The sequence below is a fragment of the Mixophyes fleayi genome, chromosome 7 (assembly GCF_038048845.1).
Source record: "Mixophyes fleayi isolate aMixFle1 chromosome 7, aMixFle1.hap1, whole genome shotgun sequence".
In the NCBI taxonomy this organism is placed as follows: domain Eukaryota; kingdom Metazoa; phylum Chordata; class Amphibia; order Anura; family Limnodynastidae; genus Mixophyes; species Mixophyes fleayi.
In genome coordinates, this window is record NC_134408.1 from 3,267,998 (window position 1) to 3,286,214 (window position 18,217).

The 18,217-nt window shown below is 40.1% G+C and overlaps 1 protein-coding gene across 1 annotated transcript in view; it reads left to right on the plus strand.

Annotated features, from left to right (window-relative positions):
- Window positions 1-6,615: 6,615 nt before the first annotated feature.
- The window catches only part of LOC142098239 (uncharacterized), a 32,242-nt gene continuing 20,640 nt past the window's right edge, over window positions 6,616-18,217 (plus strand). Inside the window, exons 1-3 of the mRNA XM_075180930.1 lie at window positions 6,616-6,698; window positions 12,565-12,860; window positions 15,336-15,611. Of these exons, the coding sequence (XP_075037031.1) occupies window positions 12,584-12,860; window positions 15,336-15,611 (553 nt within the window). The 5' untranslated portion in view covers window positions 6,616-6,698; window positions 12,565-12,583. The remainder of the gene's footprint in view (window positions 6,699-12,564; window positions 12,861-15,335; window positions 15,612-18,217) is intronic.

The following is an 18,217-nucleotide window of genomic DNA, read 5'->3' on the forward strand; positions in this document are numbered from 1 at the left end:
ATACCTTTATTGCTATGTTTAAATGATAGTCTACATGTTAAACTCCTTCAATTGCGTAGTTTAAATAGATCAGGAAGCACAATGGTAGACGCTGGGAAACTTCATAAACTCAAATTGAACCTGTTGAATGTATGTAAGTTTTATTGATGCATGAAACATAATGTCCGCTGCCATGGTTGACCATCCTGTTTACAATCATCTGGATGACTATAATGTATAACACCACATCCAGTCTGAGGACAATCCAGGCCTATTGCTCTGATTTTATAAGTGTGTATATGCATTGTGTAACTAACTCACTCATTTTATGCACATTTAAGTTGAGACTTCAACAGCTCTGAGTGAAAAGAGAGAATATCCTAAAACATGCCAAAAGAAACATACAGTCTCCACAATCTGACACACTTCACCCTTCTAGGGTTCTCTGATTTGGCTCTTCCAGTTCAGGTCATCTTACTGATTTTTCTCCTGTTTGCCTACACTCTTTCACTGGTAGGTAATGCACTAATCATCTTGACTGTTACACTCGAGCACCGTCTTCACACCCCCATGTACTTCTTCCTGAGGGGCCTGTCAATTCTGGAGATCTGTTCTATCAACACCACTGCTCCCAAGGCTCTGGAGACCTTCCTGTCAGTAGAAAGATCCATCTCATTCATTGGTTGTGCCACTCAGATGTATGTCTTCGGAGCTGTTGCAGTGTCAGAATGTCTTTTCCTGGCAGTGATGGCCTTTGACCGTTACATGGCCATCTGTTGTCCTCTCAGATACACCTCAGTGATGACTGCAACATTGTGTTACCAGTTAGCAATTGGACCATGTTTTTTAGCATTCTTTTCCTCTTTTATACACACCACCTCAATATTCAGTTACCCATTCTGTGGTTCTCATAGAATTGACCATTTTTTCTGTGACATCCCCCCACTGCTAAAATTAGCCTGTTCCAACACCTTTCAAATTGAGCTTTATCTTTTCATTCTCTGTATGTGTGGAGCTGTAATCCCATTTATACTGATCTTCTGCTCATACATGAAGATCCTGATGTCTGTATTCCTCCTCCACTCCACAGAGGCACGTCAAAAAGCCATGTCTACATGTGTTTCTCACCTCGTCTCTGTTATTATATTCTATGTGACAGCTATGTATGTGCACCTTCGTCTAGGGACACCATTTTCTTCTTATAAAGACAGAATGACAGCCCTTTTCTATTGCATCATAATCCCTACTATTAACCCTCTGATCTACAGTCTCAAGAATTCAGACATGAAGGCAGCTCTGGGGAAACTCAACACGAAAGTTTTGATGACTCCTTATCATTAAAATAGACATTGTATAAGGCCAAATACTAAATGCAATGGCTTCCAATGTTTCACCACTTTAAATCTGTCCTCACATGTTATATTAGCCCCATACAGCTCAACATGGTTTTGCCAAGGCTCATTAATATCTTGTTGGTTGATGGAAAATGAGCTTGGTTCATCCATTGCACGCAGTGACCTCCGGGTAAATGTATCAAGCTGAGAGTTTTTCGGCAGGTTTGAAAAGTGGAGATGTTGTCTATTGCAACCAATCAAATTCTAGCTATCATTTTGTAGGATGTACTAAATAAATGATAGCTAGAATCTGATTGGTTTTTAAAACCTGCCGGAAAACTCTCAGCTTGATACATTTACCCCTTAGTGTTTATTTAAATTGTCATTCTAATAGACTAAATATCCAGCCTCAAGGTAATGATCTATACTCATTTGATAACAATTAAAGTTTGTTCATTCCTCTCTGTTTCTCTTTCTAACATGTCCTCTGGTGTTCTTGTACTAATCACATCAATTGTTGAATAAAGCTTTTATTCAATCCATCAAAATTATTTTATTAAATTTTTTATTATTGTTGAGGTTTTTTTTTCTTTTGGCTGACTCTCTGGTCCTCTCTCCTTTTCCTCCTATGTTCTGTGTCATCTTTTAAATTAATCTCGTATGTCGAATTCATTTTATCTGGTTAACTAACAACAATTTCTTGATGTTACCTCCCCTGTGTTTGTGCTCCGTCTATTCTCCTATATGTTCCCTCGCCTGCTCACAAAGGCACAATGATGGCCACTTACGAGGAAGTGAAAAACATGCGCAATTCCAATGTCAGGTTAGAATTATGATTTGCTTTCAGATGTGAGGAGCGTTGGCAATTCCTAGTCAATCCGAAGCTAGATTCAGATATGTAAATCTTAGATTTGTTGGATAAACTCGAATAACCTCTACTTCTAATTTCTTTAAGAATTTACAATAGGGAGCATATTATTTTTTATAGTGTACATGTTTTCTTATGGAACAGTATTGGCATATTGTCACGGCTCTGAACAATTTTAGTAGATCCCTTGCCTCTATTATAGAGAACTCGCCCAGGAGTGCAGAGTCTAACGAATAGGAGGTTTTCACCAGGGATCCCCGCAAGGGAATATGGTCTCCGCTGCTTCTATTCCGCAGGTCGCAGTCTCCCAGACTAGCATTAGTAGAGGATAGTGGAGGTAGAACACAATGATATCCAGCATGGTGATATTCACAGGTTTAAAAGTTCACGGCTCATAAGCATCACTGATAATAATAACACAGGAGATAATAGTAGTGCTGCAAAGTAGTGTATTGACTGATGGTACAACAGGAATGAGAGAATATATATATATATATATATATATATATATATATATATCTATATATCGGCAAAGATGAACCCACGGCAGTTGGTCAGATTGCAGAGACAAATCACATATGCTACTTCATAGTTGGTAACCCTTGGCAACAGCATGAGATGAATAATACAACAGTTCAACGCAGAGGTAAGCCTTAAGCCCAGATAAAATAGCATAGCATTTGATCATGTTAGGACTGACCAGAATGGGAAGACTTTGGCGTGAGTTGGTCAGCTTAACATATATTGCATGTTTGGAAAGTGCAGAGTATCCCTGTTTTGAGGAATCAAAGATGACAGGTAACTTCAGCAGCAAGTACAGCCCAGCGAGCAGGTAACGGACAATCAGAAGGTCAAGGTATACAGCCAGATCCCAATGCAGCGTGGGTAACAGGAAGAACAGTCCATAATCATGGGAGGTTAAAATAGAGCTCCAGGACCAATGAGATTTGGGAGGAGGTCCAGATCAAGGTAGCAAGGAACACCTGTGTGAAAGTAATGTCTCTGAAGCAGAAGCAAGCACAATCACGGTTCTTAAAGGGAAAGTCACAGCGACGGCACCTAGCTATGGGACCGGCGTGTGACACATATATTAGGGGCACTTGTATATTATAACACTGATACACACTTCACACTGTTAAGGTTCATCTAGGGAACTGCTTACTTTTGCTCCCATGCACCCATTTTAGGAGTTTGTGGGCTAAGAGGTAATCTGGTGGAAAAAAAAAAAAGTTCCGCAGATCTGGGGCATTACCTGCAGAGTGTGGATTAATTGCATGTAAACACAAAATGATTTAAATTAGATGAAGGGGTGGAGAAGGGATTTTAGGGTGGTGGGGATTTCCGGCTTTATGGGTGTGCATCAACAAGCACTTTTTCCAGTATAATTTAGGTAGCTGAGGTATTGATGTCCCCTCACTGTAATGATTAATTTAAGACAGGAATTAAGCTAAACTAGTAGTTTGGATTTTAAGGTGACATTTCCCTTTTTCCATCAGGTTCACTTACCGGTCAACCAGCACAAAAGGTGCTAAAGTAATTTAGTTTTAGCACAATCATATTGTTATGAAAAGATCAATTTTGTACCAATTATTTTTCATGCAATTGTGACTTACGTATATTTAGTATTATACCATTGCATAGTAGACCTAATTTTATGCACCATAATTCATACTTGCCTACTTTTTAAATCTGTACCGCGGGAGATCATAGCACAGATTATGTGACAGAAAGGAGGGGGTGTGATGACATCATTACGTCACTATAGCCCCGCCCCTACCATAAAATACAGAAATTCAAGGTATTGAATAGCAGGGGTGGGGCTTAATGATATGATTACGTCCCCCCCCCCCCCTATATTCAATGCCATCAATTTCAGCAATTTACAGGATCCAGGAGGTTTGCCTACTCTTCCGGGAGCCCAGGATGACTCCCTGAATTTCGGGAGCCTAATTCCGGGAGAGTAGGCAAGTATGCCATAATTACAAGTGTTACGCATAGGAAATGTTAATAAAATGTTAGCTTAATTAATAAAGTATTAAATAAATTAAGATTATAAATTCAGTTAATAAATTTATAATCACAACTTTAGTATGCTTAGTATGATAGGATCTATCAGGGAGAGCCTTAGGCTACGCAAGTTTCAAAACATACTGAAGCTGATACAATGAAGGAAGTTTTCCATTTATGTATATAGTGCTACTGATTGCGCAGCGCCCATATGGTGCATTGAGTTCTTGAGAGGTCGTGTCCCCTTGACCAATGATGGTAATTGGAGATCTGTTATTCAATCTGAGGAATTAGCAACAGAATTTTGGTTCAGTTTGCCAATCACATTGATTGACAACCTGTAAATGATCCGACTATTATTATTATCATTATTATTATCATTTATTTGTTAGGCGCCACAAAGTATCCGCAGCGCCGCACACAGTACTAACAGTAGACTATACAGGGTGAAACCATACAGAAAAATGAACAAAAAGTACCAATACTTCAGAAACTCTGGCTAGTCATATGCAGTAAAGACGGAGCGGAAGAACAGGTATGGAGACAGGAGGGGAGGGGGCCCTGCTCATACAAGCTTACATCCTAAGGGAGGGTAAACAGACCAGGCACAAGAGGAGCCAGATGAGGCAAGAGGAGAGAAGGGAGGACGAGCTAAAGGAAGGAGATGGGGGTTAAGTAGATGGTTGGTAGGCTTTGAGGAAGAGGTGAGTTTTGAGTGCACGTTTGAAGGAGCACAGAGTAGGAGAGAGACGGATGGAACGAGGGAGGTCGTTCCAGAAAAGAGTGGCTGCACAGGAAAAGTCTTGGAATCTGGAGTGGGAAGAGGTGATAAGAGTGGAGGAGAGGCGGCGGTCGTTGGCTGAGCGCAGGGAGCAGGCAGGAGTGTGAATGGAGAGGAGGTTAGAGATATAAGGGGCAGTAGAGTTGGAGAGAGCCTTGTAAGTGGTGGTGAGGAGTTTGAAAAGGATTCGGTAGGGGAAGGGGAGCCAGTGTAAGGCAAGGCAGAGAGGGGAGGCAGAGGAGGAGCGGCGTGAGAGGATGATGAGTCTTGCGGCCGCATTGAGTATAGAGCGGAGGGGGGAGAGACGGGAGTGGGGGAGGCCAGTGAGGAGGATGTTACAATAATCCAGGTGGGAGATGATAAGTGCCTGGATGACAGTTTTGATGGCATCCGGAGAGAGAAAAGGATGGATGCGGGCGATGTTGCGTAGTTGGAAGCGACAGGCTTGGGCAAGGGAATGAATGTGGGGGGCAAAAGAGAGAGAGGAGTCGAGGGTGACACCCAGGCAGCAAAGTTGGGTGACAGAGGAGAGGGACTAATCAGCCCTTTGCTTTGATCACTGCTGGCTCCACTGTAGTCTGTTGTGTTGAAAGACGAGAACAAACACAGGCCAATTGCGGACATGTTTCTGCTGAATGTTCCACTATAACTGATAATGATCCACTATATTTGGTAAGAACTTTAGCAGGTGTCAGTGTGATTTTTGCCCACACACATTGTGATGTTAGGGAAATTGTGATATTGTGATATTGCAGGATATTTGCACAATTCTGCATTTGTCTAAATTTACATAAGGTACAGAATTTATTATAAAATGGCAAACGTTCTACAAGTATCAACAAAATCAGGGTTTGTTGGGAGTGGTAGTGCTACGTATTAACATGCTATTTTCTGACTTTAAAAAAAACCACCAGCGGTGGGAGAAACCATGATGCTATCGCCAGTGGTAGGAGGAGCCATGATGCTATCAGCAGAGGTGGGAGGAGCTAAGATGCTATCAACATGGGGCTTTTTTTATGGACTCAGTGCTCAACAGGCTGGGTCTTTGTCCCCCCACATCAGCAAAAACCATTCAAAGCTATGACCTGGTTTTTAGATTATTTGTTTGGGGTACACTAAAAAAAAACAAAATAATTTTCTTTTTCTTAAGTATACCCTAAAATCACAATTCATTGTCCTCAATTTAATGATGATTGGTGTCTCCAGCTTGCAGCCGTATTATGGTATGCGCAAAGTGTATCTTGATGCACTTAAATTGTATCTTCATATAGATGCTTTTAAAAAGCTACTTTCAGTTGCTGCATATTATTATATGTACAACTCAAAATAACGTAAATCTGTACACAGATTTCTTGTGTACCTTTTCGATACAAATGTGTTCAACTCTAAATAAACCCAAAGGTATGCCCAAGGTGTATATATATATATATATATTACATTGACACAGGTTAACTTGCACAAACATATTTTCTTGCTATATATAGTAGTATAATACATGATCTATTTTACAACAAATATATATAAACACACACAGGTTAGTATAACATTCAAACTGAAACTATTTTCCTGCCTTATCTCTGTGTGATGAACTTTGACTGAGAGAGGGAAAGATTTTATTGTCTGCACAGTCTTCCTGGTAAGCAGCTTCCTGGTAGGATCTGGGTGTGTAGAGACCAAAGATCAGAGGTCTGAGCTCTTTCCACTGACACACAGGGACCTGCCAGGGAAGGTAAACTATGAATGAGGAATGAGTGGGGGGCTGGTATCTGAAATATTTAATTTTATTCAATGGGATCTGCACATAGTTCTGCTGTTGAAACATCACTAAAGAGGCCGTACACAATGGTATTATTGTTGTGAAGTGTTGTATTTGTATAATCACAAGGTGTATAGTGATTTCTGCAGTGCAGTTTATGGTCATTGAACATTGGAGAAATGTGAGTTCTTTACAAAGTTTATCTTTAATTTCTCTCGCACATGTATACAGTGACTGGACGGCAGAGAGAACATACAATATATTTACCTAAGTTATATGTTTATACAGCTTTCATGCTAGTATAAAATACAGATAGAGTATAGGCTAGTAATTTACTAATAAGATCCATGGCCAACCCATTCTGTCCAATCTACTAATTAATATTATCTGGGAGGTTAGCTTAAAGTATCTACCACTCTTTCAGTAAAATAATATTCCCTAACATCCGTCCTGTACTGTCCCGGCACCAGTTTCAGGCACTGTTCTCCGAAGGTCTGGAATGTATTCTGCTTGTGAATACTCATTTGCCTGTTTAGTTCTTGAATGTTTCAGTAATGTCCCTATTTTCTCTTCTAATCTGTACGTTCTCAGCTTCTGTGGTCTTTCATGGTAGGTTTTGTGCTTAAAACCCTAAACTGTTTTTGTAGCCCTTCATTTGATCTTTAGCTCACACTCTCTTCGAAGGTGAGGTCTCCACAACTGAACACAATGCGCTAATTGAGGCATAACTAGAGCTCTGCTCTGTGATCTTGTCGAACTTTCTATCGTTTTCACAAATATTTGCCAGTGTTCCATTGGATTTTATGGTTGACAGTTCACTTTGTCTGTTTACACAGGGACACCAATAAGGTGTCTGTGGACCATCCACATCTCTGTGTCTTCCTACAGACGGTTCAATGAATCCTAATTTTATGAGCATTCCTGTGCCATTGTGTGCTTTGTGACCATTGTGTGCTTTGTGACCATTGTGTGCTTTGTGAATATGTAACAGGTGAGCCATACGATGACCAGAGGATTATTGCTCTTACAGACCGTATTCCACTTTCAGTTTGTGTCAGTTTAAATGAGAACACTTATATTTCTTATACAACCAACATTCAATGTGGACTTTGGCACCTTTCTTCACCAAACTGGAAATGTGCTGGTACCGGAACACTTTGTAATATGTAATAATACATAAAATAGTATTTAGGGATTAACTTTAACACTGATTTTGAATCTTATATGGTATCTTATATTATACCTTAGAATGTTACATTTTAATTGTTTAATAAGCCCAGTTGATAAGTAATTGGTTAGCTCCACTTTAAATAACACAAATGCTTTAACCTCACCAAAAACTTCTGAAGAAATTGCAAAGAAATGCGTTGAGTGTTTACTAAATGTGACAGGTCTGCTGATTGTATTGATCAATACATTGCTCAAACTAAATGTACTACAGTTTCCATGATCCAACCAATATTTGTTTGGACAGCCTTCTTTATATCTAGTATCAGAGTTAAAAATTATTGTCTATTTATTAAAATGGGGGAATAAGGCTGATCTTGTTTCTCCACTTATCAAGGCGATAGAAAATCACCTGTCTCCACAATCTATCATTAAATTATTGCTGGGGCACCTGAGCGATGTCTTGGCTATGCTGGCCTGGAGTGCTAAGAGTTAATTTACCATTCCACTGTGCCAGACTCGGGCGATGCTGGACTTGGCTAGCCAGACTCGAGCTTTCAGTTCCATTAGGAAAATAAATAATTAAATGGAAAAAAAAAAGTAAAAATTAGATTAAAAGTATAAAAAATTCTATAAATATATATTCAGAAACTATTGCTAAATTAGCACATTTTATTTCCATATAATAGAGAACTGATTAATTTATTTTTTTCTGTTATCACCATCCTGAGGTGGCAATAACAGAAGAAGCATTTCTGGCCGTCCGTGGGGGATGTATAGGCTGAAGCTCTATCTCTGGCAAATACACACGTTTCTGCCAGAGATAGGAATTTTTGCCTTTTGATAAATAGATCCCTTAATCCTTTAATGTGGAATTACTGTGCTGTTATTTAATCCAGAGGACTATAACTAGAACGTGAATTACATGTGAGATAACAACACAAACCTCTGGATAAGTATCTGCAATTTATCATTTAATTTACTCAGTTGACTAAATGGGACATTTCTTCATCGGGGAATAATTTCAGATTACTTAACACTATACTATTTTTACTGATTGTAATTACCCTCTGATATTGTAATAGTTCTGTACTTTTTTTTAGAGATACTTACTATTATAGCTGTATGTATAGATTATTCATTATTTATTTGTTTTAGCAGTTTTGTTATTACTTATCAAAATATTTATTGTGAGATGACCCGATAATGATTTTATTCTTTATTATTGTTATATTTAATCAAATAACATGACCTCTTCTGAACCACAGCAAGTCCATGAGAGATACCTTTTTGGACCCTGATTCTAGATATAGAATAGGATCCAAAACATTTCAGTCCAAAAATTTTTTGGAATGCAGCTTATAGACTGTATTATTCAATGTATTGTTGGATTGGTGATAATTTTTTCTGGTAATTAGCTTTGTGACTTTATCACTATTACTTTTCAAGTAAGGCTACATTGTTCAATGTTATCCTCACTTTCCACTGTAGCTCTGTTAAAAATAACAGTGTTAGCACCCCCTACATTACATGCAGCAGAAGCTCCTCCCACACCCATAGAACAGAGTCTTGATGGATCTTATACAGATCAAAGAAGCTGAGATTGCTGTTATTTTCATTCCTGTGACATCACTAGCCCTGTAACTGTGTATGAATCCACCAATCCACAAACTGCAAAGCAAGGCAGCACAGTGGCCTAGTGGTTAGCACTTCTGGCTCACAGCACTGGGGTCATGAGTTCGATTCCCGACCATGGCCTTATCTGTGTGGAGTTTGTATTTTCTCCCTGTGTTTGTGTGGGTTTCCTCCGGGTGCTCCGGTTTCCTCCCACACTTCAAAAACATACTGCTAGTTTAATTGGCTGCTATCAAAAATTGACCCTAGTCTCTGTCTGTCTGTCTATCTCCCTCTTTGTCTGTCTGTGTCTGTGTGAGGGTGTGTCTATATTAGGGAATTTAGACTGTAAGCTCCAATGGGGCAGGGACTGATGTGAATGAGTTCTCTGTACAGCGCTGCGGAATTAGTGGCGCTATATAAATAAATGATGATGATGATGAACTTTGAAACAGTTCAGCACTAGTTGTCTTTGGGTCTACTTTCATTTGCACACATTTATTTTACACTTCACAGTTACACATAAATGAAAAATAGGATGTCTAGGCACAGTGCAGGTAATGTAATAGAAACCTTCAACACTCAAAATTGTCACATGTTAAAAAAACCGTCCTGATATACCCTCACACACATTGAATTAATTTAAGTCATAAATGAGGATAAAATTAGAAGTATATTAGGAAAATAAAGGAAAATACTATTTTATTGAACTGGGTGGTAGGTTCCTCTCCTCACACCTAGACAGACTTCTAAACCATGGAGGCGTCTGTCATGAGTGGAAACTGGGCTTACACCCTGAAATGCGCTATTTGGTCCATCCAGGCACCAGGGTACAGTTAGATAGATGTCTCCTTCCTATCATGGCAACCTGCTGCAGAGGAGTAGAAGAGAGCATGGTGGAGATATTTAGTTGAGTGTTAACTCTCCAGTTACGTATGTGATATAATCAGCTCAGTAGTGCAAAGCCTCTGATTGAGTTTTCATATAGTTACTTTAATGTAATTAGTGCAGCCCCAGAATGTACAGTTTAATTGATGCAGCTTTCCTAATTACTATACACCCCATGTATATTATTAATGTCTGAAGTAGTTATAAGGACCAATAGCAAAATTTAATATTGCTACTGAGGATCTTGTCTCTCCCCTTAATCAAAAAGTCACATTAACATTATAATAATTTAGCATGGCTTCCACAATATTCCCCATATTGCGTGATGTGTCCTCACAAACCAAATGACTCCTTGGCACAGTGCTGGGACCAGAAGCAGTGTGATAGTGTAAACTGCATTGCTACAATTTGGATCAGAAATTTAGAAAGAGAATGAAAGAATTCTGACAAGACATACATCACTGGTTAGTGGTCAGGAAGCATTTAATCAATTATTCCAAAATAATTATTAGTGATGATGTCCTGAATTGTATTTCTTATCTCATGATAGCCGTGGGTTGCTAAATGTGGTCCATAGATGTCCTGTGGATCAATGTCTGTGCTGGTGTTGTACTAAAGTTTCCAGAGCTGCTGGTGGTGTTAGACGTTAAATATTAGGATGTACAGGGATACGTGTGAGATCTGGAAAAAGATGGGGATGGCAAATGTGGAGGTCCTATGCCATGTGTGATTATAAGAAAGAATAAAGGTAAGTGTGTTGGCAAATGATGAGAGGTCCAGAGTGTGTGGTACAGGAATAAGTGATGTTGTGAACAAGATGTGGATAGTATTAATACATATTAAATAGGAATAAGAACTAAGTAATTATTAAATACTATTAATATTTACTCATCTTCATTAAAATCACATTTCCCATCCCTTGTTGCCATATATTGACCAATTTCTCCATCCCTATTCCCACCCAACGCCCAGAGCTGGAATAAGGCCAGGGCACTTTAGACAGGAGGGGGTCTTATTATGTAATATAGTTATCATTTTAGGCACATTTTAGACAAATATACAGCTCAGTTGCTGCTAGTCTGGATCCTGGAGTGATGGGGGCCATATTTTGAAAAAAATGGGTACATAAAATCTAGAACACTCCAACCATCCCCGACAATAAATCGATAGCACCCATGTTTAATAATTAGGCCTCTCTCCAGCCCTAGCATTAAAAAAATAGTATTCACATTTGATAGATAGATATATTTCACTCCAACCAGCCCTGACATTAAATTAATAGCATATACATTTAGTAAATAGACCTATTTCCCTCCAACCAGCCACAACATTAAATTAATAGTACTTCCATTTAATAGATAAACCTCACACATTAAATAAAGACTCCACTTCCTTCAAACATATCAAGATATTCCCCTTTCCTCACACATTATATTACGATACTCCTCTCCTTTCCCTCACATTTACCTTGTTCCTACCACTCTGTGGCGGAGGGGCAGACTCTTCTGTCTGCCTCTCCTCCTGTGCGCTTCCCTTGTGACATCTGTCAGTAATGGGGATAGGAGGTGGCCATGCTTAAGGGAAGGGAGAGAGGAATGGATAAGAAGATCCACAGCTAAATGAAGGAAGGTAGATTGACCCGAAGGAGGGGTCAGCCAAGAACAGCTGGCACCCCTTGAGAGTACCTGGTCCGGGGGCCCTCTGACAGTGCCCCCCTTAATCTGGCTCTGCTAACACCATGTATTCCTATAAATCACACACACACAAACACACACTAGATCTCTCATCCTTTTACCAACACACATGTTTTGTATATTTTAATCACATCCACCGTCCACCCTGTTTTTCCAGAACTCACACGTATCCCTTTACATCCTAATATCTAGAATCTCACACTACCAGCTCCTCATCATTAAAAAAGAATCTGGATCATAACACCAACCCAGACTTAGATCCACAGGACATCTAAGAACCTTCTATAGGGCTCCATGGCTTTGATTAAATAAATATTTATTTTTCTAGTTTCACTAGATGGAACACTTACACAGACTCCTTCCCCACAGAGCCAAGCACATTAGTATACATACCACTGACTTGAATTGTTTCTGGCTGTTGTCCTACATGATAAACAATGATAAACAATGAATATATATGTATGGTATTTTCACAGGAACTGTAAAGTGAATAAAATGGCTATTAAAAAAAAACACACTGTCGGGATCTTCTCAAGAGATGGACAAGACAATTTCACGTGGCTGATTAAATTACTCCGGGATAAGTTTCAGAAGGAGGTGCAGAATGTGCATCCCGTATACATATCTAATGATTACCGGACCTTTGACAATGCTCTGTCTCAGTGCACGTTTGCCATCTTGTATCACACCAAGAAGAGAGGAAGACTGAATGTCACAGATGTGACGGATTCTCTATATGACAAGGATTTGAAAGATCTGTCCAATTATCTGGGTGAGGGTAACTAATCTCTTACAACAGACAAGTGAAGAATTAGTTCATGCTTTAAAGATGTTGTTGCTATATTTATCTATCTATATATTTATTTATTTATTGCAGTAGAATATTTAAAATTGTTTTTGGAATCTGTGTTAGTACCTGTAATGTTTCGCTCTCAGGAAAGGTATTGAGTATTTCCAATAGGCCATTTTGTAATTTTTGAAAAAGTGATATTAAAACAGCATACATGGAGGTGTAACAGCTATAATGTGTCTATAATGTGCTAACTGTCTCATACAGCACGTTTTTGGGGTTAGCAAAAGTGAGGGTGTAAATTTTTATAAATGTAATTTTTCATTTTTTAAATACAAAGGTCTGAATTATTCAATGTTTCCCAGGTGGTAGATTGAATCATCCCTAAAAATTTCAATATTAACATTAACACAGCTAATGTACAAATGTTTATTCGAGTTTGGGATGAGAGGTCCCCTTAGGCAGCAGAGTTACTGGGCACAACCTTTGGGTTTAGGGTAGATTCTAAGCTCCTATAATGTTCATAGAAGTCCAATGCAATCTACTGGGCTGTATGGAAGATTACACCAGCTTTATTGGATTACTCTACCTCATCTGGTCTGCCATGACCATATGTTTACATTGCTTGGTCTTACCATTCCTGTTGTGCACTGTAAGTCTGATACAGAGTGGGGACTGTGCCAGTTAACGTGGCGTAACTTGCGTGAGTTTGGTTTGCACAGAAGGAGAAATCGAATGAACACAATTTTATGCCAGCGCGTATCTGACACTCACCACTCCCTACAACTGGAGAGGAGGGACAGGGGAGGAAGGGGCATTTTTACATTGGGGAGTACAGTAAAGGTGTGTTTACATAAATTCGGCTCATGCAGACCTGTAGAAACATGCAAATATGCCCAATAAGAGACTATAGGGCAGGTGCTCACACTCGCTGATGATGATGATGTTGTAAACCAGGCGCATACGTTGCTGATGAGGAGAACTCATCTTGACACATGTACAGCTCTGCATAATGGGGAAAATACGTTATTTTTCTGTGCTTTTTATTTTAGATTACATTTTTTAATCAACTCTGCACCTGCCCCTGTATTCTGTGACTCCTTTGTCACAACATGTGGAACAACAAAACCCCACCAATTGTTAAAGGGTAAAGATGATGCATTTACATTAAGCGCACTCAGAGACTTTCCAGAGATTCCAGCTCATAAATTTGTGTTCTCAGAAGACTCTCTGCCTCCAATATCCCAGGCATTAGGAATGAAATAGAGCAGGAAAAAAAATCAGATTCATATTCCCCATTTACACTTAGAAGAGCTTCATGGCATTCAGGTAAAGGACTCAACAAGTCATCGAACATGTGACACAGAGACGCTGGCCCAAATCAAGCTCAATATGTTACATAGTTACTGTAATTCCTCATTTACCTATTCTCGTGTGGTAAAGTGTCTTCCAGTTCCAACTCAGACATACATGTGAGTGTTCTAATTTTGAGATATAAACATCTCTTTAATGACAGAAAAAAAGAAGCCACAGCACCAATGAGCCTTATTTTGATCTCTGGTGACTGATGAGGACATATTTTGCTGAAAAACCCTAGCCACAGATGGGTTCAGAGCTTCCACAATGGAATGTACTGGATCAAACACTGGCATGTCAGTCAAACACTACACTACCTGCTGCACGAGATCCAGTGTGTACCATAAAACACATCTCACATAACTACAGAGATGATGAAACTGTTTCCTCCCCCATTCCCTTTTCTCTTCCAGCATTACTTTATTGCCTACTTTCTGTCTATCTGGGTTCTCCCCAGCTGTAGTTTCTCCTTACCTCCTGAGATGCAGCAGTCCTACCTTCCCCACCCATTTAGAACTAAAATAACAACAGTTTTCCAAATCATATTTCATGTTATAAGGTTATATTTCTAAATGGCATTTTTACTTGTTTTCACATTTTTATTCTAACCTCAGTAAGCCTGTCCTGAGGTTTTATATCTCTTTCTGTGCCTTGCTATGTATGTTTGTTTATTATACCTTGTATATAATATATAAATGAATGTTAAAAAAACACGTCTCACACCATCACCCCACCACTGTGCACTCTTCAGCAGCAATTTTATTGTTACTGATACTTATGTGCAAATACAGCGGTCACCCTCTATGATGCCATGTTGAAAGGCAGTATATAATATGTGGTATTGCCCACTCTCCCTTTGAACTGATTAAAGTCTGTCAGTAGCTACCTGCAAGCTGTTTCTGCATTTGCTGCTATCGCTTAGTGCCCTGCTTATAGGATGGATGAGTTGTTTCCAAGTACTGGTCACTCTGTATATTATTATTATTATTATTATTATTATTGTTGTTATAAAAATACATCAGACTTTTAGCTATTTTTCGCGACCTAATTTGTATTAGCTATGTATGTAATCTTAATTGTCACTTTTGTCACGATTTACAGATAGCAAAAATGTTGTTGTATTGTTGGATGACCTGGAGGACAGTAGTGATGATAACAAGAGAAGGATATTACTGGAGCAGCACACGATTGGCACATGCGCCCGGACGCTGATTCTCATCAGTGAGACGGAGAAGGAATCCTCTAACTTGGATGGTTCAGACCCAAAAATGAGTCAGTCTCCCACCTCCCCACAACTCCAAGATGACTACAATTCAATATGTGGGAAGATACATGACCTAATGGGTGTTATGTCTGAATCTCTGAAAAGAAACCCAGGTATTTCCCAAAGAATACAAGAGCAAATTTTAACTGTTACTCACATGTTCTCTAAAACTTTCCAATAGATTTAGTCACTCGCCACTAACCCTAATGTTCTTATCATGCACTACAGGTAATTTACGATAATGAAATATTTGCATGTGCATACGTGTTTTCTGCATGCCAAATACGTCCATAGCTCTACACCCATAGTCTGCTTCAGGAGGCTTCCCCAGGAAAATAAAATCACTCTAAGCATATATTTGCAAGATTGAAGGTCTGGCCAGAGATACAAATGGTGGGAAGAAGAAAAATGGCACTTTAGAGTCCTACTACTACTTTAGGACCCCCACCTCCATTAAATTAAATTAAACTTTACTGAACTCCTAAAATACTACTTGCTTTAACCTCATTTACTGTATTTCTTAGATTGCTCATTATAGTGAGGGGATATTGTGAATTTACTTGTTCCATGTGGTATTTTTGTGTGTTTTTATTACATTATTTGAATTGAGCCTAGTTATACACTTTCCTTACTGTGATGTGACAAGTACCTCTATATGGAAACAAGCACATTATCTTTGAATGTAGATTAAGTGAAGTGTGAAGTAAAAAGAGAAAGCTGTAGGATAAAAGATGAGATTATAAAACAATATAGAACAAAACAACATTCTCCCAATACTATAGACCAGTGGTTCCCAAACTTTTGCAGTTCGCGGCACCCTTAGAGTCTCCAAATTTTTTCAAGGCACCCCTCCAAAATAATTATTGAGCAGTCCTGTTTTAGAAGTAGTTGGGTCAAAAAATTGTAATAAGTATTTAGGTCAGGACAGAAATACTTATTTAGTTGTATGCAAAAATGCCCCCTCTGCATCCAGACACTCTGCCCTCAGGCACTCTGCCCCCTCTGCATCCAGACACACTGCCCCCTCTGCATCCAGACACACTGCCCTCTCTCACACTGCCCCCTCTGCTCTCTGTCATGCTGTCCCCCCTCCTCTGCTCTGTCACGCTGTCCCCCCTCCTCTGCCCTCTCTCACAATGTCCCCCTCCTCTGCCCTCTCACACGCTGTCCCCTCCTCTACACTCTCACGCTGTGTCCCCCTCCACTGCCCCTCTCACGCTGTGTCCCCCTCCACTGCCCCTCTCACGCTGTGTCCCCCTCCTCTGCCCCACTGTGCCCCTCCTCTGCCCCGCTGTCCCCATCCTCTGTTCTTTGTCCCCATCCTCTGCTCTCTGTCCCCATCCTCTGCCCCTCTGTCCCCCTCCTCTGCCCTGCTGTCACCATCCTCTGTTCTCTGTCCCCCTCCTCTGCCCCGCTGTCACCATCCTCTGCTCTCCTCCTCTGTCCCGCTGTCACCATCCTCTGTCACCAACCTCTGTCCCGCTGTCACCATCCTCTGTCACCAACCTCTGTCCCGCTGTCACCATCCTCTGTCACCAACCTCTGTCCCGCTGTCACCATCCTCTGCTCTCCTCCTCTGTCCCGCTGTCACCATCCTCTGTCCCCCTCTCACCATCCTCTGTCCCGCTGTCACCATCCTCTGTCCCCCTCTCACCATCCTCTGTCCCCCTCCTCTGCCACGATCCCTCTCACTCTGCCCCGCGCCAGCCATAAAAAACAAACAAACACAGAAACTTACCAATCCGTCGGGCGCCGGGACCCAGCAGCCTCCTCTCTCTCCTGCAGCTTGTTACTGACGTCGATATTCAGTGACAGCTGCAGGGGAGAGGAGGCTGCTGGGTCCCAGTGCCCGACGGATTGGTAAGTTTCTGTGTTTGTTTTTTTTTGTCTGGCCCGCGGCACCCCAGAGACAGCGCCGCGGCACCCGTGGGAGCCGCGGCGCACAGTTTGGGAACCACCGCATAGACTCTAATTAGTCATTATGGAGATATGGCAATCATACAGAGGATATATGAAATGTGTGACTTGGTGACTTTATTTTATTGCATTTTTGAATTATAGAGTCTATAAAGTTTAGTGGTGAGTTACAGTATGTGGAAGGCTTAACAAACACTTAATATATTCAGAAATACCAAGAGGGACGAGTTAGAATTATAAGACTTTTAGTTATTATCAGTTACATTACAGGTACTATTAGTTTTGCTACTGGGTCATTGCATGGGAGATGTTAACAAAAAAGGATCTGAAATTGGAGATGGACATAAAGACCATTGATGGAGAAAATTTGGTAAAGAAAAGGTAGATCCAAGATCCTGTTGATTGAAGAAAGGGTGAATCAAGTATTACTGAAGACAATATTAATTAGTGTGCCTGCTGATTGTGAGTCAGTCACCTGAGTGAGATTAGGGAACTGAGGATAGATTAACGTTCAGATATATTTATTCCTAATCTATAGTTGTGGTAGCAAAGAAATGAAAATATGTAGGGCCTGATACATGTTTGGATGCAACCTACAAGTAAGTTGCATTTTAAAAGTGAGCTCAGAACTTGTGCACAGTTACGACTGTATTCAAATCAAAGCGGATCTCATGAACCGTTTCCAGTTGATTCTGGATGTAAGTACGCACTGCCTATAGATTACTTGCTGTATGTAGACAGACATATAATGTATACGCAAATAGGAAAATAATTGTAATAGTGCTCTGGAATTACTCAAGAA